At 45.3% G+C, this 24,602-nt stretch overlaps 1 protein-coding gene and 1 long non-coding RNA gene across 13 annotated transcripts in view; one reads left to right on the top strand and one right to left on the bottom strand.

The window, feature by feature from the left end:
• Positions 1-24,602, bottom strand: part of KIAA1671 (KIAA1671 ortholog) — an 84,981-nt gene that overhangs the window by 31,350 nt on the left and 29,029 nt on the right. For 4 of the 12 annotated variants that reach the window (XM_060282107.2, XM_088655777.1, XM_088655779.1 and 1 more), the window contains exon 1: positions 4,895-10,701. The exons of the other annotated variants lie outside the window; for them this stretch is intronic. In XM_060282107.2, the coding sequence (XP_060138090.1) occupies positions 4,895-5,179 (285 nt within the window). In that variant the 5' untranslated portion in view covers positions 5,180-10,701. Of the gene's footprint in view, positions 1-4,894; positions 10,702-24,602 lie in introns of those variants that run through there. 12 annotated transcript variants of the gene reach the window in all.
• Positions 5,037-21,873, top strand: LOC148683743 (uncharacterized). The gene is made up of 3 exons (XR_015946642.1): positions 5,037-5,170; positions 16,757-17,124; positions 21,532-21,873. It is a non-coding gene; the product is annotated as an uncharacterized LOC148683743 (long non-coding RNA).

Genomic DNA, 24,602 nt, shown 5'->3' with positions numbered 1-24,602 from the left:
CAATGTGTCTCCTCTGAGTAAAACATACTTAGGTACCACACTAGGTTTCTTCACACTAGGTTTAGCATGACTAAAACAAATTGCCCAAGGTCACCATGAATGGCAAGTCCATTTTCCTGCCCAGTGCTAATTTCCCAGCCGTAAGGACAGCTTCACTGCACCTTTCCTACCAGCCCCTCAAAAAATCAGTGACACTCCCTCTGTATCCTTCCAACAGCATAAGATGCTTCTTGGGACAGGTAGGAGCCTCACATTGACACCTTACATACTCATCAGTCCTCCACTTAACTGCTCTAAACCTCAGTTCTCCCACCTGAAAAGTGAGGATATACTACCAAAATCACCAACCCATACAAATGGCTCCACTTTGTGCAAGTTAGAAAGTGACATTGCCAACCCAGAATGAAGTCAAAGCTGATTTGGAAATGGCTCTCGTGAGTGCTAACAAGGAGTTGGTTGCCAAATGTGAAGGTTCTCCCTTCCAGAAGTGTCCCCTTCAGCAAGACTAGTTCCTGATGTAAAATCCAGCGTTAGTCTTGGTTGCATTTAAAAGACATAGCAGGCTTCCTCAACCTCAGCCCTCCAGATGTTTTTGGCCTACAACTTCCATGATCCCTAGCTAGCAGGACCACTAGTCAGGGATGATGGGAATTGTAGTCTCAAAACACCTGGAGGGCCAAGGTTGAGGAAGCCTGACTTACAGGCTCATGGGAAGCTCCTTTAATACTGTGGTGGTTCATGTTAAATTTTCTTCTACAAAGCTAACTTTTCTCCAATGAGAGAAAATACTTGATTTTTACATTTCCTGCCAGAATATTGTAGCACATACTTTAGAAAGAATCCGAGCAGCTCTCAAGAGATCAGCAGAAAAATCTGACAATGATGAAGACAAAAATTTTATCTGCTTTTAAATGTTGTCAACTTATAAACAAAAAACCCAGAAATTGTTCTAGTGAGGAATGCTGAGCTGAGGAGCGTAAAACTAGCATTCATGTGGTAGGCAACCAGCATTCATGTGGTAGGCAACCAACTTGACATCTTCCCAGGAGGGCTGAGAAAGACTTTGCCTGAAATTCTGGCGAGCCAGCCCCAGTCAGTATAGACTAGTTCTGCCATGACTCTCCCACATTGGCAGAAGCCATCAAAGGTCATACTTGGCACGATTTTGTACGTGTTTAAGGGTACATGGAGAGGACAAACCAAGGCTGCTCCCCTTCATGGGAGCCCCAGTCTGAAGGCAGATCCTCACCATGTATTTGAACCACACCCAACACACATATTAAAGTACATGGCACCCACCAAAGAATTCTGGGAGCTGTAGTTTCCCTTTACAGAGCTGCAATGCCCAATACTCATAACAAACTACAGCTCCCAGGATTCTTTGGGGTGTAGTCATGCAATTTAAATGTATGTTAGATGTGATTTGAAAACATGGTGTGTGGCTCTGCCCTGTGGTCTTGGCTAGCTGGGCTAAGAGTCTTGACTGGTACAGGGCAACTTCCTAAGTTCCTTACCACATTCATTTCTGTACAGTGGACGCTCGGATTGCAAACGTGATCCGTGTGGGAGGCACGTTCCTCTAAAGAACCCTGGAACAGTCAATAGTACAGTTGCAAAACTACACATGGTTAAGCAGTTCCTGTTCATTCCAAACAGGGGTGACACAGGACAATGTCCTCACAGAAAAGAGCCATAACCCTTGGCAACTTTGGGTTAAGAATTATATGGCACAGAGAAAATTAAAAGCTTCAACCATTGCAGGTTCAATGTGGAGACCATGTGCTTGACCTCACCTTCTGGACCAAGTTTTTCAGCATGACCAGATATTTGCTGAAATTAATCAAATTTACTTCTGATAACCATGCCAACAACTGCCCAGATGGAGTGGTTTCCTGGCACCAAATTGCTCTGCAACCTGGATCAGCCATAAACAAGTCATTCAACCCAGGTGTCACTTTTAATCTCTACAGTTCTGATCAACACCACTTAAGGTACATTCCCCTCCTGCAAGCAGCTGTGTTATTCAAACAACCTGCCTTTGCTTACCTCTTACACAATAATGTCTTTTTAGTTTCTCTGGCAGGCCCAGCCAAAGAATAAACAAAGAACAAGTCAGGCCATGGAGGAGGTTTAACTCTTCGCTCTCAAAACACTCTAGCATGAGGCTGCAGAAGCCAACATTCTGCTGTGTTGTAGATAAAGGAAAAGGGACCCCTGACCATTAGGTCCAGTCGTGACCGACTCTGGGGTTGCATGCTCATCTTGCATTATTGGCCGAGGGAACCGGCGTATAGCTTCCAGGTCATGTGGCCAGCATGACAAAGCCGCTTCTGGCGAACCAGAGCAGCACACAGAAATGCTGTTTACCTTCCCGCCGGAGCAGTACCTATTTATCTACTTGCACTTTGACGTGCTTTCAAACTGCTAGGTTGGCAGGAGCAGGGACTGAGCAACAGCAGCTCACCCTGTCGCGGGGATTCGAACCGCCAACCTTCTGATGGGCAAGCCCTGGACTCTGTGGTTTAACCCACTGCGCCAACTGCGTCCCTGTGTTGTAGATACCAGCATGTAAAATCTGAAGCAGTGCCATTAGAGGTAACAAGTATGGTAGCTGTGACCCTGGCACCTCACATCTGGACATCCCACAGGGCCTTCTGGAGACGTGTGGGTTCAAGGCAATGAAACATGAAGGGTGAAGCTGCTGGGCCTGTCTAAGCCCAGCTGGAGCAGGGGGAAGTCAGCCTGCAGAAAGAATATCCCCCCTAGGAACTGGCCAGAGAGTTGAAAAGGCAAGACCTATCCTGCCCAATCTGAAATTTGGGGAGCCTTTCTGAGGAGACTTCCTGGGACATTGGAGAACCTGAAGATGCCAATGGGGCATGAGAGAGCAGAGAGCATTCCACACAAACCAAAGAACCCACTTTTAAAATTATACTCCCAGCCCACTCTTGTTTCAGCAAACTCAGAGCACTTGCAAACTTACACTTCCTCCTATCTACACTTTCCTCAAAGTAATAAGGAATGTCCTTGCAGCATATTCTCAACATGGGAGGTAAATTCCCTCTCAAGGCTGAATTGGCTACGTTAAGAATCAGAGCAGCCTTTCCTAGTTTTTATTTTTTCTTCATATTGTTGCCTCGTATCTTCCCGGACGCGATGTCCTGGCTTGTTTGGAGTGAAAGAGAAGCAAAAGACTGTGTGAGTTGAACTCTATAGCTGTTGTTACTGAGCATATTTCTTAAAGATGTGAAGTTGCCGATGAGAAAAGCCCCCCCCTAGTCAGACGGAAGGAGTTCTGGACGCGTTCGGAGGATTTATGAGCTGTGACGCACTTTAAATTGGAGCAGCGACCTGAAGCTAAGTTCAGCTATAGGGCAAGGAGATCCATTAATTTACCAAGAGTTCATGGTTGGATGTTTGGGTCTCCTGCCTGAAAAAGCTGTAAATTCTATAAAGATAAATAAATCGTAAATCTTCATGGTTATGAGAGAAAATGAAAGTGATTTGAGCCTTTTAAGATGGCGCTGCTACTCCGTCGCAACAGGGAGCTCCACTAAGAAGATTTATGGGGAGGCTGGACTGATTAACTCACACAGGAGAAAGAACATCTGTGAAACTTCGTTTGACATTTATCTCAGCAGCTGGAACAATCGGATGAAAGTGGAAAACATCTAGGTGACTGTAAGGGGAAGATTTGGAATATTATGAGCTTGGAGGACGATTTGAACTTTAGAAATAAGACGGCAGTGGACAGTTGCGAGGAATTCCCAATTTCTTGAAGCATGGGAACCCAAAAATAAATTATTTAGATGATTTGGCATAACATTCGGTTTGATTGATATATATATGTGTATAATTTGAAATATTGAAATGTGATATAATTGGTTTTAATTGGAAAATTAATAAAAATATTTAAAAAAAAAAAAAAAAGAATCAGAGCAGCCTTTCCTGGCATTATGCTGGGACTGAACAAGGCAGCAAACAATGATTTCTTCAGGAAGCCCTTGTGTGTGTGCACTATGCAACTGCAAGGCTCACACTCGCACCCCTGCACCCTCATTGACCTGGTTAGATTTTAAGGGAAGTTTAATTTGTTCTGGAGCATACCCTCCAACTCCCAGTAAGAAAAATCCAGGATCAGCAGCGGCGCGGCATGTCTCGCGTTTGTAACCCGAGGTACCACTGTACAAGAAACCTTTTACATGGCTCCCCAGCAGGGACTTAGCCCACGACCACAGACAGGCACCCAGGTGTTACATTATCCACTGAGAGAACAAAAAAGCCAAACACAGCTCTTTTGTGTTTTGCCACAGGGCCCTCAGAAAGAGTGGCCGAGGGAGCATGTTGATCTTGGACCTGGCCAGGGTCAGTCAGGGACTTAATGGGAGGAAGGGGAAGTCAGGCTTCACCCCAAATACTATTCCCCAAGCTCTGGTTCAAAGCCCTCATCAGAGGAAGCACCCTGGAGCATTTGCAGAGTGTTTCCAGCTGTTCCTTCCTTGTCCCCCCTTCAAAGTTTAGAATTAGGGAAACAACATTGCAGAACAGAGGAGTAGACATTTATTTAGGACCAAGCTCCAAGCAACTGACCTTGGGAGTGCTTTCTTTTTAGCCCCATGCCCCATGTCTTACACCTTTGAGTTATTTCAAGAAGAAATGAGCCACAGACCAATCGCCCTGTTGCCCAAGTACCTTTGGGACAATGAAGGCTAAAAGATCTGAAAGAAACACCCAACAAGGCTAAAATGATAAACAACAGGAGGCTTTTTTCCTTCTTAAAACTAAACCAAGATCCATTTGCAAGCACACAAACCGTAGCAGGGTTACCAGCCTAGAATGCAACCCCCCCTGGCTCAGTTCCTATCACCCACCGGCAGCTTAAAAGGGTGCTTACAAGGTCAGGCTGCTCCGAGCTGGCTTGCCTCTTCCTCAGAGAGGAAAGCCTTTGCTGACTGCGCACGGAGAACCTGCGGAAGGACTCTCTGCTCCGGGATGCAAAGTGCCTGAAGGAGGAGGTGCGCTTGAAAGGGGCTCTGCTTTCCCCCACCCCACTTGTTCGTTCATGGACAACTGCAGTTGTGACTAAATTCAGCGCCTCTTGCAAGGACCTTCGCACGGAGCCCACCCAGTGGGTCATGTGGCTCTGCGCCACCGTCAGCTTGTCTCCAAGGTAATCCATCGCTCCACGACACCCAAAAAGGTGGGTGGGCTTGCGGGGGGAGAGACAGACTGAGAAATTTACTTCCCCCTAATATGAAACCAGAGCTGCCCGGGGAGCAAAAAACTACTAAACACTCTTGTAAATCTAGTGACAAAAAGAAAAAACGGGAAAAAGGAGCACGGGGGTGGGGTGAGGGTGGGGTGAAGTTTTTTTAAAAAATCAAGTATTTTTATTCCTCGGTTGTGGATGCCTCAATGAACCAAATTCACCCAGTAAAAATGCATCTGGCATATCAAGCACACGAAGAACAGAAATCCAGAGCTTGCTTTGCCAGCAGAACGGTCTTCTTTCTCATTCCCACACAGCCTCAGGGAACTCCCTTCCATAGGCCAGTTCGGCAATTTCCGAGTTGAGAATCCTAGAAAAGCACCTCCTCTCCTCTTCCTCCTCCTTCCCCTTCTGGCCTGGTGGGCTTCTGAGGCAGCAGCACAGAGAATGAAGTTCCGAAGGTAGCCTTTGACCCATTCACAAGGAAGCCAATCCTTCAAAGGCCACAGAAGCCCCCACACTGTCAGAGGTCCGTTTTAATCTCTGGCATCGCCACGACCAGCACATGCCTTAATTTCTAGAGCCCCGTCAGTTCCAAGATGGGGAGAACGATGTGAAGCAGGCTACCTTCGAGACCCAGCTTGCCTGACTCACAGCCTCCGGAAAGTCTTTTGCATGGCTCTCTGGCTCCGGAAGAGGCTTCTGTGGGGCGGGATGTTCTAGAGACGGAGAGCTTGAGAGGGAGTGATTGCTGCTCGTTCCAGGGGAGGCAGCAGAAAGGCAGGCTTCCTCAAAGCACTCCTCTCCACCTGGGCGCCACTAGAAGGCTCCCTCCAGAAATGCTGCTGGCTGCCATAGCGCGGCCACCTGGGTGTTTGCAAGTGGAGGGGTATCTCGCTCAGGGAGACTCTGAGAGCAACTTTAGGCAGAAAGGGCTCCAGGCGGTGGCCTCCTCCCCACTTACAGGCACCCGGTTCCTCCTCTCCCCTCCTCTGCAACAGGAAGGAAAACAATGAATGAGATAGAACTGCTGCTGCAGGGGCTGGGCTTGATTAGAGTACAGCCCTGGTTGTCATGGCAACCAAGGGGAACAGCATCTGCCTGGTGACTGGGCAGGCGAGATCCCTTGGAATGATTCAGTTTGCATCTCATCACGTGGAACCTGGGCAATCGTTAACCCTTGCCTGCACACCAGAAGAGACGCCACCTGGGCTTCTCGGAAAGCCTCCCTTCAGCAACAGCCAGTGGGGGCCTAAAACCGCTCACCCAGAGTGCTCTACAAAGCAAATCCCCCCCCCTTCTGTTGACTGGGAGCAATTGTTTGTTTGTTTGTTTGGTCATCTGATGTTCTCCCCTAGTTTCACCTGGAGCTTGCAAGCTACTACAAAAAGAGCAAAGCAAACAACCTATCCCCATTAAAAAATAGCTGCTGTGAAGACAAAATGCTAGTCAATCAAGGTTAGCCAAACATAAATTGTATGAAAAGATTCCAGAAATAAACAAAGTTATTCAGTGTCTGCATGGTCAGTTGAAGTTTACTTAATATGTTAAGTCATAGTGGTTCCTTCAGGGAACATAGACTGGACACACCAAAAGGGCAGCACCTCCAATCAGAAACTAATAGATCAATACATTTGTTGCCTGCTTCTAAGTCATAAAAATCCCAAATTGTTTCTTGAATAGAACCACCAGTTACTATTATAGGAATCAGAAACTCCTTTTGGCAATATTAACCTAAGGAACTGCCTCCTGATGAATAGCTAACTCCTTGAAACACCTATTATTTGAATTAATAAGTTTGCATACTGTTCAAGGCGGGTTTCTGACTACACTCTGTTCATGAGCAGTTTTCTGGCCAGATCTTCTGTTGTTGTTATTGTTGTTAGCACCACCACCTTTCACAAATATGTCTCAAGGTGTTGCACAAAACATAAGAAAACAGTTAAAAACAGCAAATTAATTTAAAAACTATACAAAGAAAACACCTATGGCCAAAATCAATTCGTTCAGCTAGGAAAACTTGTCAGAACAAAAAGGCATTCAATTGTTTCATGAAAGCAGGGGCAGCAGCCACAGGAGAAGCCTTCCTCTGAGCTCCCGCAGACCATACTGGTTATATGAAAGATATGGTGCTCCTTCGAGAAACCTTCCCCTGAGCCGTATAGGGCCAACCTCTTGAACTTTGTCAAATAGCAATTGGCAGCTAGAGCAAGTCCCACAATAAGGTGCTTTGTTGGAGGTTGTGAGACCTCACCAGCAACTGAGCCGCTACACCTGCAGTCTCTGGACCAGCCTCAAGGGGAGCCCCACATAGAGGAGCACATTGCAGTAATCTGACCATAAGGTCTCCAATCCACGGACAAGGGTAGTTACACTATTTTGACCAAGGAATGGCCGTAGCTGAAGCTAGCAAATGGCACTCCTAGCCACCAAGGATACCTGCGCCTCTGTCAAGTGACAGAGCTGAATCCGGGAGCCCCTCCTCCAGGGAGAATGAGACTCCCTCCATGACAGACCATGGGCTGGGGAGCGGGGAGTCCAACAGCAACTGGAGGCTCACGAACTCCTCAACCTGCACCAACAGGGCAAGAAGGCTTCTTCCAAGGGTCCTCTCATGTTCCAATGTTATCTTGGGTTATATAGGCTCTTCTGGAAGCATAAAGGAGGGAAAAATCTCAAGTGGAGGATAGTTGAACTACGGAACTCCCTCCCACAAGAGGCAGTGATGGCCACCCACTTAGATGGCTTTGAAAGAGGATCAGACAAATTCACGGAGGAGAGAGCTATCTTTGATCACTAGCCTCCACAGTTGGAAGCAGCAACGCTTCTATGGGGAGAGGGCTGCTCTTGTATGTAGATCCTGCTTGTGGGTTTCCTGCAAGCATCTGGTTAGCACTGTGAGAACAGGATACTGGACAAGATGGGCAGTTGATCTGATCCAGAAGGCTCTTCTTACTGTCTTAAATGAAATGTTTGAGGGGGAAGACTTGGGGTGCAAAAAAAGCTTGGGGTGCAAAGCTTTAAATCAGCTTTGGATAACCTTGTAGGTAGCAGAGTTTAGTTCTGCATCCTCAGTAAAAAAAAAATCAAAATCAATCAAGATGGTCTCATTCTATACAAAACTAGGGTTGCCATGTGTCCTCTTTTCCCAGGACTCCATGCCCTCTTTTTCATGATGGGTCATCATAGAGATCCATAGTTAAAAGCAGAAGTCAGCAAATATGTTCTCTTTTTTGCTCTTCAAAAACTCCCACAAAAGGAGCAACCACGTCACTGAAGTTACAAACCAGCTTTGATCATTATAATTTGTGACCTATTAGGCACCTCCATTCCTGCAACATTCCCAAAAGGATATCTGGTTTTCCCCGAAAGAGGAGGAGGAGGTGGAGGAGGAGGAGGGGTGAAGCTTTCTGCCACTTGTTCAAAGCTGTAACTATCAGGAACTATCAGGCTGGTGAACCTTTTTGTAGCAGTCATCATTCCATTGTTTTCTTCATGAGAGCACCACACCCTGAGCTCTCTCATTTTAAACGCATTGAGCATTTCATACAATATCTCCTTCAAGCAATACATTCTAAGCAAATATCTGAAAATGTGTGTGTCAGATTGGGGGTGGGTGTCAACAGGAGATTATTAGCCATAAATAAAAGCAAGCAGCAGAAAATTCAGTTTTATTCTTAAGTGAAATATGCACAATAATGTAAGGGGAACATTTGCAAACAGTGGTGTTCCAGAAGCAGGAAATGGAAGCTTGTAGAAGGAGAACAGAAACAGCCACCGCCCCCTGCAAAGAACGAGATATTTGCAGCTCAATCCTAATTTAGAGAAGCAGCAACCTCAGCAGGTGGGATGCTATAGCACTTGGGGGCACCTTCTTGATGGACCTTGAGGACAGTAATCCTAAAATATTATATTAATTTGGCAGCAAATAGGACGCATGACCAAAACGTAAGAACATGATGTGTGACACATAATGCACTCTGTTTAAGGGCATTCGGTATACTAGGTCATGCAAAAGTTTCATCCAGTGGTACAAAGATTTTGTGTTGGCTTTTTAGGCAGTCATTATTTGTCATCACCAACCCCACCACCACCTCAGCAGAGTGGGCAACAAACTCCCCCTCCTGTCTCCAGAGGTCTCTGCAGTTAAAGAGAGGGAATGGGAGGCAGGGCCGGCCCTATGTGCAGGCTGGGTGGTACAGGGCACCACGGCGCCAGCCTGCCAGGAGGGCGCCGCGAGCTGCGCCCGCCCGCAGGCCGGCCAGTCCGCCGGTCCGCCGCGCAGCTGCGCGCTGCATCCACCTGCCCACCGCGCTGGGAAACGGGGTGGGAGGGCGCCGGAGAGATCGCGCTGTGCCTGCCCGCCCGCCCATCCCGCTGGGAAACGGGGCGGGAGGGCGCCGGAGAGATCCGGCGCACCACAGCGCCAGGGGCGCTTAAGACGGCCCTGATGGGAGGTTTCAGTGCCTGTTAACATTTTATGCTCTTGAATCACAGATTTGTAACATTGGAAGGTATCCACAATGTCATGTAGTCCAACCCCCTGCAATGCAGGAATCTCAACTAAAGCATCCATGACAAGCTCATATTCATCACACTCTCAAAAGGGGCAATTTATTGCTGCATTAAAAGCAAAGAGAAACATCAGCCAGAATGGAAGGCAGCATGTCTGCAACATCTTCATTTCAGAAATAAAAGTTCCAAGGCCTCCCCTCCCCACGGCCAGTGGCTGTTCTCTTCACTCCACATCACAGTCACATTTACATGTCATAAATATATGTTTTAAGCGAAGAAACTTACTGAAAGGCAGGCTTTATTTATGAATTTTTTGAATGACAAAATTGGAAATAACATCCCATCCAATGCCTCCTATACAGTGGCATATCGGTTTACAAACTTAATCCGTTCCAGAAGTGCGTTCTTAAACCAAATCCGTTCTTAAACCGAGGCGCGCTTTCCCTAATGTGGACTCCCGCCAACGGTGCCCTTCCACTATTTGGCTTCTGCTCGTAGACCAAGGTAAAGTTCGCTAACTGGAACACTACTTCCAGTTTTGCAGAGTTCGTATACTGAATAGTTCGTAAACAGGGCTGTTCTTAAACCAAGGTATCACTGTACATTGCTCCAAAATAAGCTGAAAACCTGTTGTACAACTGGGGTAAATATGTGCAATGTATGAGTTCAATTTTTTATGCTTTACTTGCTCTGTGATATTTTTGTAATAAAAATAGTAAATGACATTCTTAAGCAGCACTTAGGATACTGATGTATGATGGGACACAAGCCTTGCACATTTTTAAAATATATTCCAGGTGGAATGGAGAGAACCAGTGAAACACAGTTATCGCTGGATATAAACTCTACAGGAAAGATAGGGAAGAACATACTGGTATTGATTGATTGATTGATTGATTGATTGACTGACTGATTGAATGAATTTATATACCACCCTATACCCAGGGGTCTCAGGGCGGTTCACAGAATAAAATCAATATATAAAATAACAAAATACATAATAAAAAATAAAAACAACCCCACAATAGCCCCCCCTCTCCACACACACACACACACACACACACACACACACACACACACACACACACAATATTGCTTTGTATGCCAAAGAGGGTACTGAATCCACTTGGCTAGAAACCCAAAAACAGGCAGACTCTTCTACAGAATTGTTGTGGGTGACAATGCCAGGCCCCAAGAGTAATTTAGTACTGGGGGTGTGCCATTGTCCCCTTGATAAAAATGCTCAAAGAAATCTTGACATGAAGGACACTGAAGAAGCACCCAAAAGAGGAAATGTTGAAGCAATGGGTGACCAACTACTCTCACATAGATGGGCGACAAAAGTGTTCTAGTACTGGCAAAGAGGTAACATTGTGTTATGTGAATCAAGATACTACAGATGTCAAATCAGCTGATCCATTCTAGGATGTTTGTATCCTCACCCCCAGTGCTATGTGAATGGTAAATGTAACCATTTTATATGCATTTAAGCTATAATCCTGTTGGCTGGTACACACTTCCCTCTGACCACAGAACTTACACTTCCTCTCCCCTTACAACCAGAGGTGCATGTGTGTCTGTACATTCGTGTGTATGCCTGCCCCATATCCACTTCCGACCCACTAAGGTAGGGAACGACCTCATGCATATGATGAAGTGGACTCTGGTCCATCCCATAATAAATTTATTGGTCCCGTTGCTCGGTCCCTGCTCCTGCCAACCTAGCAGTTCGAAAACACCTCAAAGTGCAATAGGTGGGAAGGTAAACGGCATTTCCGTGCGCTGCTCTGGTTCACCAGAAGCGGCTTAATCATGCTGGCCACATGACCCGGAAGCTGTACGACGACTCCCTCGGCCAGTAAAGAGAGATGAGCGCCGCAACCCCAGAGTCGTCCACGACTGGACCTAACAGTCAGGGGTCCCTTTACCTTTAAAGTTCAATAAGGCACTGTTACTTTTGTTGCAATAGACTAGCAGGGCTACCCCTCTGGAGAGAATTAGGAATGCATAAGGAACACCTTTCCCCTCCTCTTCTTTTCTGAAAACTGTTGTGTTTGTGTTGGAATGTGTGCTACAGCATGCTCCATCTCCAGCTCAATTTGGAATGGAAGTCTTGGCAAAATCCAAGACAGCTGCCGAGGTGTGCCTTTCTCATACCCCTTTATTGGGCTGGGTGACTCCAGGCTTCAGGGCATTTTGTGGCCGCTTCTTGGGCTTTCCCTTGTAAGGCTGCAGCGACCATACATTCCACAGCCATTATGGTGCATGTTCATTAGAAATATTACTTCATTTGAGCCAGCTGGCCTTGTCAGAGACAGTTTAAAAATAGTCAGGGGTTTCCACTGATCATCTTCCCAAGAGAACAGGTGTTTGAAAGTTTTCATCTCCTTCTGTGTCAACAAGAGTCACACAGTGCCTCCTATATATTGCTGTTTACAGCACTGCCCCAAAGGCAGAGTGAAAAAACATTGAAAGTTGATTCAGGGACCTGAAATCAGATTACTGAAATAAATGACCTGAACTGGAAACAACAGTTCCACTGTGAAAATCGAGAGACTTACTCTACTTACAACGCTCCCTGCATCCCTGCAGCCTTTCCCAAGGAGGCATAAAACATCCAAGCCGCCTGCCTCCTTCCGTTTGCCCCTTCTTCACACAACTGGCATTCCAAAGAATACTTCAGCTGGCCCTGGAGGTCCCATTCAGTGATTCTCCTGTGTAATATCCACCCACAGACTTGGGTCCTCAGAATATCTGTCTAATCCTCTTTTTAAAGTATGGCCATTGCTGTACTTAGTGGCAGCAAATACTGCGAAGAAGTCACTTATTTTGCCTGTCCTGAATCCATTTCACTGAGTGACACCCTGCCCCCTCCCGAGTTCCAGTAATGTACAAGGGGGAGCAAAGGTTTTCTGCCCACTTTCTCCACCCTGTGCTTCTTTTTGCAAACCTCCAGCATATCTCCCAGTTAGCCATCTTTCTAAAGGAACAAAAGCAAAAAGCCCTCATCAGCTCAAGCAGCTGGGCCGAAGCAAGAAAAGCCAGAGATCCATTTTCCCATCTCACTAGCAGCCTCTCTGAAACCACTGACTGGAGCCATTTGCTAGCTGAACTTACTCAGAAAAGACTAGGAAGCAGAACAGAAAAAGGTGGCAAGGTCATCAGCAGGGTTAAAGGACTCTGCACAGCAGCTGGCCGGAATTCTCTTGAGCAAACTGAGCTAGAAACTGCCTCAGTTAATATTTAAACCAACAGCATAAACACCATTTTCAATTCAATTCAATTTTATTCGACCGTCAGTCAGAAATAATACAAAATTTAAAACATCTAGACATTTAACATCTAAACATCTAAAAAACTTAAAACTGAAACCGACAATAAATTACGCTATACATTTAGACCCATGTTGGCGCTGTCAATTTTAACCTTACGACGCTTAAGGGCCAAAAAAGGAAATTTGGCCACCAAGGAAGACATTCTCAACCGCAGTTTGGTTGTTCCTCCCACCAGCTGGCAATCCCACACTGCCGTGGAACATTATGTGTGCAGATGCGTTCAAGGTGAAGGGATGATGGGGAGAACCTCAAGGGGGCGCACAGCAGCACTAGGGGAGCTGCCTGAATAGCATTCAAAGAATTCCCGCCCTGCCAGGGAAGAGCCCTGAGTCAAAGCAGGAGCTCATCCAGAAGCCATCATGACAGCTGCGTGGCAAGAGCCATTTTGTGAGATGAGCACCTGGGAACAACCAACTGTGTGTATGTGTGTTGGGGGGGGGGCTGTTAACGGAGAAATCTGAGGGCTCCCTTGGACAAAAGACAAGGACACCAGCCAGGAATACCAGAGCAAAACAGCAGCCAGTAGGCTTGGTCTTTATTGAAGACTGTCTCGACAGGACTCCCACCTGCCACAAGGTGAAACAGGATGGAAGCCCCGTACAAAGGAGAACCCAAACTTTTATTAGCTTGTAATCCCCATGTTATACACCCCCAAACTACATCACTAACACATCATGGTTACATCATGAAAGGGGAGGTGTGGTGGCAGAATTTTGAGCATCCATGCCTCCCCTTCCCTCCACCAAACACCCATCATTTTTAACAAAAGAGATATTTACATTTCCCTGTTTCCCAGCCAAGTTAACCACCATCTGGGTTTGTTCTTTCTGGAATGGTATCAGGATGCCAGGGATTATCCACTCAAGCAGAGGGGCTGCTGCTGAGTAGCTGAGCTCACATGTCTACAGTATATGAATTTCTGAAGTTTTCCCAGTGAGCCAGGACATAGATACATATATCAGTGAATTGTTACATTTGGTATTGTGCAGCAGAGGCCCTTTGAATAGATAGGAAGAAACTGTGATGAAGGGTTTTGTGGGGACAAATCACAAAAGTCACAAAAGTGATTGTGCTGATTTTGGTAGTGGGCTGCATGTGCATGATATCTGCTGGGAGGGGCAACCCCCCCAATCTATACATAAATTCCTGCAACAGGGCAAAGGAGAGAGCACCTGGACAGTGTGCCTGTATTCCATTATTCTAACATGTGCTTCAGCTTGCAACCATTTAAAAAACATTGCACAAGGCAGTGGAGTTCTTAGCCCAGCTGGTACCAGGTGCGGCGCCTGGGCGGACTGTGCTTCTACGGAATGCACATGTGCGGGCGGAGGCGAGGGGCTGACCAGGGAGGGGCGCACCAAGTGTCGCCCCCCCCGGGTGGCACCTGGGGCGGCCTGCCCCCATCACCCCCCCTTTGCTACGCCCCTGGCACAAGGTATCATCATTTGCTCATGGCTGTTTATTACAGTGGCTTCATTCTACTTACGAAGAATGTATCCAACTGAGTTATACTCAAAGTAGATCTACTGAAATTACATTAATCATGTCTATTAATTTCAGTGGATCTCCTCTGAGCATGACTAGCAATGGATATAGCCATAAACATGCAAGAAGTGTCTGTGTGTGTGTGTGTGTGTGTGTGTGCACGCGCGCGCACCCACCCACACCCACAGTTGCCATAGGTTAGAAAAATACGGGATCAGCAGCGCCGGCACAGGAATTCGTTTCTACGCATGTCCAGACCTGCATAGAAGCAACGTCCGGTGCCGGTACTGCCCAATTTCCAGTGCCCAGACATGGGCAGAGTGGCACCGGAAGAAATCTGGGGTTATTACGGGATATTTCACCATTTGGGATGACAGTGGGAAACGGCTTTAAAAACAGGGGTTTCCTGGGGGAAACGGGAGACTTGGCAGCTATCACACACACACACACAATTTCAGTTTTTCCAAAAGGCCACCTTGATCAGAGCTCATTTCCAAGGAAAACTGAAAACATGCAGGCCAGGAGAGGTCTGCTAGTTCTATTTTATGAACCCTCACGTCAAAACTATTATGGGTGTGTTAAAAACAAACTACACTAGTGGCCAAAATTGTGGAAACTTTTTGGAGAAAGTGTATTTCCAAGGTTTGATGGTTCATAACACCACTTTCTTTTGGAGTAATACCATAAAATTATATATAAATGGAAAGGTAATTTAATGAAGAATGTAATGCAACAAGGTTTGTTCAATTATCTATATTCTATCAAGAATTATAGCCAAATAACCAGAAAAAGGAGTGTTTAGAGGTGTCATATTGTTTTGGCAATGATGACTCATAACACCAGTTTTTGGGGGGAATAATACCATAATTAGAAGAGTTTGACAATCGCTACGGGTGGCATGCATACTTCGGATATGAAAAGGATTCCTCAGTCATATCATAAGAAAGCCTTTATATAGAGTACGAGAGAAATACAAAGAATTACTAGAACCCAAAACCCCTCGGTGGGTCTCCCCTCTGGAGGCTATAGCAGTCAAAAGGAAGAACGTGGAAGCGCTAGGGGCCGCATATAACGATCTCTTAGAGGAAGAAGGTAATAAACTGAAACTGAAAAAATTTGAGGAAATAAAATATCACCTGACAGGATGGATTCAATGCCATCAGTTAAATGAGGTGTTTAGAATAGATAATAAAAAAGGTTTTGCAAGAGACGAGTCAACACTAGACAAGGAATTAATACAAAACAAGAAAAAAAGTAATTTCTAGAATTCTTTTAGAATGGGAGGTTAAAGATGAGCAAGTAAAGGAAATAATGATTAACTGGGCAATGGACCTAGGCAAAAATATTCAATTATAGGCCTGGGGAAAATTATGGAATAAGGACGGGAGATTCACGGCTTGAAAAAGGAAATTTTTCTCAAGATGTTTTATAGGTGGTATATAACACCTGCCAAAATATCCAAAATGTATAAAACAAAATCTAAAATGTGCTGGAGGTGTAATCAATCAGAGGGGTCATTACTTTATATGTGGTGGACCTGTAACAAAATGAAGAGCTTCTGGGACACGGTATATGAGGAGTTGGAAAAAATATTTAAACAAACCTTTGTAAAAAAAAAACAGAAGCATTTCTATTGGGCATAGTAGATTCAGATATCGCAAATGAAAATAAGAGAATATTCCTTTACACAACATCCGCAGCAAGAATGCTAATTGCAAAAAACTGGAGAAGTGAAACAGTACCAACAAAAAAGAGTGGCAAGAGAGATTATTTGATTACCTTGACTTGGCAAAAATGACGGGTGCAATTTCAATAAGAGTGGGGAAGGTACAGAGATTATTTTTTAAAAAATAGTGCCCTCAAATTAAAACCTGGACTTGCTTCAAATAATTTTTGCAAAACAAAATATGGTTTACAAATACAGTGCAACATATGGAGAAGGGTAGAAAAGATGAAATGAAAAAGAAACAGTTTAAAAGTTTAGGAGGAAGGAAGTCTATTAGAATAGAATGAAGAACTAAAGATTGGATAACAAAAGTCCATGTGCAGATTTATGGATATATGTTTATGATTTATTTTGTGTTTTCTCTTGTAGCTTGTTTTCTAAGTGTGTTGTGTGAGTGCATGCTGTTATAATAAGTTAATAAAAAGCATCTGTGTGTGTGTGTGCGTGTGTATATATCTGTATCTATATATATCCCACATGCAACAGAAACCCACATGGGCCACAAAAAGGCAGCGCAGAGGAGGATACCAGCTGAGGCCATCTCTCTCCTAGGGAGCCCCAAGGCAGGGCTTCCTCTCCTTCAGACCAAACCTGAGCAGCAATGCCAGTGAAACAGCTTCCTTACCTCCCTGGTGGGCAGGGAAAGAGTGAAGCAAAACACATACACACCTCGACTGGGACCTGGATAATGCTGAGGCAAAGGGGCACATTTCCTTTTTGTCGCAGGAAGAGGCTGCTAACATTAGAAACAAGCAAGTCTGATCCAATGGAAGTATCTGTGCCGCAGTAGACTACTACTGGATCTTTCCTTTTCGCGTTGTTGGGTGTGCAAGTGTTCCCAGACACACACTCAGGTGAGCATGTTGCTGAACTGTGGGGTGCAGCTTTTATTTTAATTCTATAGTGCAGGGTCCAGGTGATAAATTCACAGAGATTGAGCAGAACAGAAACTCACCCTTTGCATCAAGTAAAACCAAAACTGTCTCAATGGTTGTTTTAAATTATGTATTTCTAAACTGATGTTCTATAAACCAAGCATACACTTGTGTTTTCTGTCTTGTGAAGAATGTTTTCTGAGTGGCAGGATGTAAATTCACTATATAAATCAGTCTGATATAACTGCCAACAAACTCAAAGAAGAGGCCCAGCAAGGATGTGGGAGGTTCATCCCTCCCTACTTCAGTCACTAAGAATTCCCTGTCCCACTGTAAGGAGAGGCAGAGTAGGAGCAGAGTAGGAGCACCCACATCCCATGACTTGCCATGGTGTAATTCAAACAACAACTTATTATTATTATTATTATTATTATTATTAAACAACAACTTATTATTTATACCCTGCCCATCTGGCTGGGTTTCTCTTGTCAGTCCCTCTTGTCTCACACTCTATTGGTCAAGTGTCTCCTTCCCATTCTCCTCTTATTCATGCCAAGGCTTTCTAGATCCACCCCAGGGCTAACTTTCTCCCCTTTGCCCCATCTGAGGGCTAATAATAATAACAATAATTTATTATTTATACCCCGCCCATGTGTTAAACATTAAAAGCTTCCCTAAACAGGGCTGCCTTCAGATGTCTTATAAAAGTTTGGTAGATGTTTTTCTCTTTGACATCTGGTGGAAGGGCGGGTGCCACTACCGAGAAGGCCCTCTGCCTGGTTCCCTGTAACTTGACTTCCTGCAGCAAGGGAACCGCCAGAGGGTCCTCGGCACTGGACCTCAGAAAGATGGGAGTGGAGACGCTCCTTCAGGTATACTGGACTGAGGCTGTTTAGGGCTTTAAATGTCAGCACCAACACTTTGAATTGTGCTTGGAAAGGTACTGGGACCCAATGTAGCCGCTCCCGGTCACCAGGCTAGCTGCCACATTCTGGATTAGTTATAGTTTCTGGGTCACCTTCAAAGGTAGCCCCACATAGAGCACATTGCAGTAATCCAAGCGAGAGATAACTATTGGCTTCCAGTTCCCCAGAGGGGAACCGGGGGGGGGGGGAGAAGAGAACGTTATGCCCGAGGGGGAGGGAGATAATGAGGGGAGAGCTGTCGGAGTAAGGCTAGAGAGCCAGGAAGTTCACAGGAGCAGCAAGGGTTAAGCTTGAGCTCAGAAGGATACTGACAAGCTGGAACGTGTCCAGAGGAGGGCAACCAAAATAGTCAAAGGCTTGGAAACAATGCCTTATGAGCTTAGGGAGCTGGGTATGTTTAACCTGGAGAAGAGAAGGTTAAGGGGTGATATGATAGCCATGTTTAAATATAGAAGAGGGAGAATGGTTGTTTTCTGCTGCTCCAGAGAAGTGGACATGGAGCAATGGATTCAAACTACAAGAAAGAAGATTCCACCTAAACATTAAGAGCTGTTCAACAGTGGAATTTGCTGCAAAGGAGTGTGGTGGAGTCACTGCAGGGCCCCCCGCAGGGGCCACCCAACAAATACATCAACCACTTATTTACAACTGACCAAGCTACACCTTCCTCACTTTGTATTTTAAGCTCTACTGCTCTATTTTTATAGGGTAGGGCAGGGGGCACTGGGGATGAGTTTGTGGAACTGAGGGGGCAGTGCCCCCCCAATGGGAACCACTGTGCTAGAGGCAGGCCAAGGCGTGAAGGGGGTGAGGAGGCAAGTTCGACATAATGATTAGAAAATTCATCCAGGTCATTTGACCACTGTCTCCACTTTGGTTTCCTTCCTATTTTTCAGCACACAAGATACCCTTCAGACAATGCCAAAGGAATAGTTTTTCTCCCTTTAATTTGTAACCTGGGTGCAACTTACCACCTCCAGTCACCCAATCACTAGAAGCAGGCAAAGTGACACATGGTTCCCCAGATAATGGGAAAGAGAAAGCAAACTACTAACAATGTTGTTCTGCCATAGTACTCAGCGGGTGTTTCACCTGCGTTCCTGTGTGCACAACAGCTGAGCTGTACAAACAACAAATGTACACCCTTTCATACAAACACTAGCACCAGTGTTTGGTGCAAGGTGTGCCCAAGCCTAACATGTATCCCTAACAGGAAAATGTGGTGTTAGTCAGGAAGATGGTTGGCTGACGGTCAGGAACTCTGAGACAGCAAGTGCCTGCCCCGATTTTGGAGGGCCCTTGCCTAAGGCAAACCCCCTTCCATGGGGTCCCCTCCCACAATGAGTCTATGGCCTTAGGCTGCTCCTGCTCCTGCCCTCATTCCTCTTCATTCCAACCACCTGCTTCCTTGCCAGGCAGACAGAGCCACAGAGCAACCCTCCTTTCCCCATGGGTGAGCAAGCAAGCTGGTGAAGAGGGTGAAGAAGAGCAGGTGCCTCTTGCTGGGGTGAGAGCAAATGCCCGCCCATGCCAACCTTTGACAATAGTTCTGGAAGTACTTGCAGAGCAAATTTTCTCAAGGAGTTTTACTAGGCCCAAAGACTGAATACCCCACTCCAGATTACATTTCTAATTGTAGCAGACTCTGACATTTCTGTGTAAGGGGTGGGGGCTGGGAAGAAGCAATGGGGGAATAAATATTTTTCTGCCCTTTGAAGGCCACTAAGAATAGAACTAGATCTGCCTTCCTCAACCTACTGTTTATTTTTTATATGCCGCTTGATTGTTAAAAAAAAAAAACCCAAAGAGCTTTACAAAAAGAATAAAACAGTAAGATTATCAGTAAAAACAGCTACTTAAAACATGCAAATAATTGAAATCAGTGATAAGTTAAAACCAGATTAAAGCACATGTCAGGGCAGGTTTGGTTAAACAAACTTCTTTTTAGCAGGTGCTGAAAAGAGGACAGCGAAGGCCCCTGGCAGGGAGCTCCAAAGTGTGGGCACTCCCAGACTAAAATATCAATTTCTTACAAATATGGGACATGTATGATGTACCTGTATCCTGTAACAGCGCCCATTCCATTCCGCAGATGGAAGCAGTTGAGGGGGCATCTTTGGGGTAAAGTGTCCCCAATTCAATAAGGCTAATAGTAACACCTTGAACTTGGCAGCCACTGCCGATCTCTGAGCACAGGCGTGATATGCGGACAAGGTCTCACGGCTGTCAGCAATTGTGCTGCACTAATGGCAGCTTCCCAATCAAGCGCAAGGGAAGCCCCACACAGAGTGCATTGCAGTGATCCAGTCTTGATGTAATTAAGAGCTGTTCGGCAGTGGAATTTGCTGCCAAGGAGTGTGGTGGAGTCTCCTTCTTTGGAGGTCTTCAAGCAGAGGCTTGACAGCCATATGTCAAGAATGCTTTGATGGTGTTTCCTGCTTGGCAGGGGGTTGGACTGGATGGCCCTGGTGGTCTCTTCCAACTCTATGATTCTAATGCATGAACTATGGTGGCCAAACCGCTATCCTCCCGATGTTTTTGACAGCTGCCATCAGCCCCAGCCAGCATGGCTGCTCTGTTTGGTACTTGTCTCACCAAATGGAGTTAGGATCCCAGTCCCATATACAAGCCACAGATCTATGCTGTCATCTTTTATTATCCTACCATGATTAAAATATTTTCAGGTGTCTCTTTTCAAATGAACATGACCTTCCCCTCCTGCTCCTAACCAAGAGACACCAATTGCCCTCCCTCCCTGACAAACAGGTCTCAAAGCCATGGACAGATATACTTAACAGGAAAGCAAGTGCACCCCAATGCCGAGAATATGAGCAAGAGGCAGATGTTCTACTCACCCAGAGAGACCGTAAGGACTTCAGCACGTTTGGGCAGTAATAATACTCCATTCTCACCAGAAGATGGAAAGAAAGTGTGCTCCCCACCTCCGTTTGTTTTGCTCTTTAGTAGAAAGCCATAAGCATATCAGCCCAATTAAAGGCACCATGAATAATTCAGAGAGCTGCTCAATAGGAGGAATGGATCTGTGCGCCATCTGTCCCTTTAAGAGGTGGGGCTGCTGGTGCTAAAGCCACTTCCAAGCCCATTTACATTAACCAACAAGTGCTATAAAATCATCAGCGGGAGGGAAGCTGCAATTTCCATTGCCAATTATACTTGTGACCAAAACCTCTTTTTCTGAAAAAGGTCTGTTGAGCGGATACAGGCTGCATTATATGGCAAAAGGAGCAGCCCTTGCTTTGTGGCTGACTGACCTCATTTCCCCTGAGCTGCAGACCACAAAAGGGGTGGGGGAGAGGAACAAGCTTAGCATAAAAACACTTTTCGAATTAAAGAAGGGGATAAAACTATTCTAGAGCATGGAATAGTCCTGCGCTCCTCTGATGACCAGCAGCACTCGCAAACTAAGAACCAGCAGTAAACTCTACAAATTATTCATCAGCTGCTCTGTGTTCCTCTGCGTGCGGCTTCCTAAGCAAAGGCTGGGAGGAGGAGGAAGAGAAGAGCTTTGCCACCTCTCAAGACCTCAGGCATAGGAGAAGAGGAAGAGGCGAAAGGGAGGTCAAGATGCTGCTGCCCACACTTCTTTGAGTCACAGACTGCAACCTGCTTAACCCTGGGAGCCTTGCCCTACTCCTCAATGGGGCTTACTTCTGAGTAAGGGCAGCCAGGCCCAGATGAAGACCTTGAGAGGCCCTTAGCACTGGAAAGATTCTGCCCCCAAATATGTAACTCAAAATAAAAGCAATACTAAACCATGAAATAAACACATGAGATGATCTGATTTCCTCTTATTATTTCAACCTACATTAGTAAGACGTAACCCTGGTTAATGTAGGTGCAGATGAGTAATGAAAAGAGAATGGGAAAGGGGGGGAAGAGTGTTCTCATTTTCCCCATGATAATGATGACTTCAACACTTTTTCTTAAATATCAAATGTTAAGTTCTTTTTTTAAAAAAAAATCGCCATTTTTTGGGGTGTCCCTGCTTTGCTGGTGCCCTAAGCAAATGCTCAAGTCTGCCTTGCTGGGTAACCCAAGCACTGCCAGCAGCCCCCCCTGCTTACCTGAATGTAAGTGCTGTAAATCAGCACCCAGGACTATGTTAAGCAGCAGTTCTTGCAACATCAGCTGAGCAGGAGCCCCCCCCGCCCCCCCACCCAGGAGGCCTTCATCTGACATCAGTGGATGTGGGGAGGGCTGTGTGGAAGCAAGAGTTTGCAGGTAAGACTGGGGGGGGGGCATTGCAAAAGGCAGAATTGCCTATCTGACACAGATTACCCCTTTCCAGGGCTGGGATTAGCGTGAGGAAATCTGGACTCCCACAAAGATTAAGCCCTGCTGTGATTGAAGTCATCTACTTCCACCAGCCAATCCCAGTGAGCAGTGCTGGGTTCACAGGGAAAAGACAATTGTGCACTTGGTGTACTGAAGCAAGAATGGGAGAGCTCACACCATCTGAGGGCACAGGTTGGAGCACACAAATGAAAACCAAGAAACCTTTGAGTGAAATGCCTTGTGCATTGTCTGTGCCCCTCCGGATTTTGTCGGCCGCAGGCAGCATGGCCAATGGTCAGAGATTAGGGAAGCTGCAGTGGGGAGGACAGTTTCCTGTATTCACCTCTCTCCTACAGATACTCTTGTTCCCTTTTCAGAAGATATAAAAATAATCATAATCTCATTATTTCCCTTTTCAGCAATAGTACAACATTATGATGAAAACAAAAAACCCAAATCACCCCCTTGTCATTACCCATTAATGTAAGGAGATGGAATTTCATATTGTTATTAAGAACATTTTTTAAAAAAATTGAAATTGGGTGACATTTCAAGGGTTTGGCTCAACCTGTTGCTTAAAAAGGTGGGTTCTTTTCTTATACACACACACACACACACACACACACACACACACTTGAGCAATAAGGCTTTAAAGGGAACAAAAATGGGTACCTTGCCCAGAATGAATGGATAAAATGTTGAAAAGCCAGTGTGGTGGCACCATTTAGGACTGACAAACACCGAGCACAACCCAATGCAGGCATCTCTGAGAACACAATGCAAACATACCTTGTCTCCCCATTAGTAAGAATCTCACTACCAGATGAGAGATTGATTCACTTAGAAGACAGTGAGCCAGATTTTATATTGTCTCCTAGCTTTTCAAACTGGGATTCCACCAAGGCACACCAGAGCTCTGCCACAAGAAGGTTGATAATCACAGACAAGTTATCAGACAACAAGTGTTCCTGGTCTTCCCCTGTTAACATGAAGCTCCAAGGGTTGCTGGGTATATTTTAAGGCAACCTCGCAGGACAATAATAATGCCCACTAAATTTACAGAAACCAAATATAACAGAAACAATAATACCGTGAAATTCCCTGAAATTCCCTGAAACAAGAGGTAATCAAATAAGAGATAAAGAACTAAGGATTATCAGAAAACTATTAGAAATAACTGATATAGAATTAATTTATGAAAACAATCAAAGCCTTGATGGGATGCCGGCTACAACCTCGTTTCACTGCGATTAACAGTTTTCTCAGAAGGAAATTGAAAAAACTATACTTTAAATAAACATTCTTCAAAGATAAAGGGTGCGGAAACTCCGACTTCGCATATTCAAAGCCTGAAGTGCAGGCAAAAAAGGGTTCAAATTAAGCTATGTAGCTTTCTGAAAAACTCAAAGCCTGGGCTGTATAAACACATTCACTGATAAAGGGTAAGGCAACTCAGATTTTGCACTCTCAAGGCCTGAAACGCAGGCAAACAAGGGATTCTAATTAAGCTATATAGCTTTCTGAAAAACTAAAGGTCTGGGCTGTGAGAGCTCCATGATCTAATGCAGGCATCCCCAAACTTCAGCCCTCCAGATGTTTTGGACTACAATTCCTATCATCCCTGACCACTGGTCCTGTTAGCTAGGGATCATGGGAGTTGTAGGCCAAAACATCTGGAGGGCCGCAGTTTGGGGATGCCTGATCTAATGTTTGGCAAAGAATGCTGAAGGCTGATCCCTCACATACTCAATAGTAAAAGACCTCTTAAAGGGGCTTGCCATATTATTACTTAACATGGGCAAGGCCGAGAAGTATTTTGAGGGAGAAAGATTGAAACCAAAGATACAAAGTATAATTCTAATGCTGAATCAGTGCAAATATTGAGGCCAAATTTTGCCTTAATGATATTATACTTGGATGTTATTTAAGAGAAAAACTGCTGTAAGGCATGCTCCATCTTCAGTATATATACTAAGTTTTTAAAGGGACAGAACATAATGTTCACAACATGGGCGAGGCCGAAAATCAACATTTTATAGGACAAGCGATTGAATACACAAGTACAGAATATACTTATGAAACATTGTTACAGAAAAGAACTAAAGTTTGCTACTCACTAAAGTTTACAGGCACCACCCCCCCCCCCGCCCCGAGACTGGATCCTAAAAAGCACTCCCCAATCTCTTGCACATGCACGGATATCATAACATGGACATGACAAGAGTCCCCCACCTC

Source organism: Zootoca vivipara, chromosome 12, assembly GCF_965207765.1.
Source record: "Zootoca vivipara chromosome 12, rZooViv2.hap1.1, whole genome shotgun sequence".
In the NCBI taxonomy this organism is placed as follows: domain Eukaryota; kingdom Metazoa; phylum Chordata; class Lepidosauria; order Squamata; family Lacertidae; genus Zootoca; species Zootoca vivipara.
The sequence above is the reverse complement of the archived record's forward strand: the minus strand, read 5'-3'. Positions and strand labels throughout refer to the sequence as shown.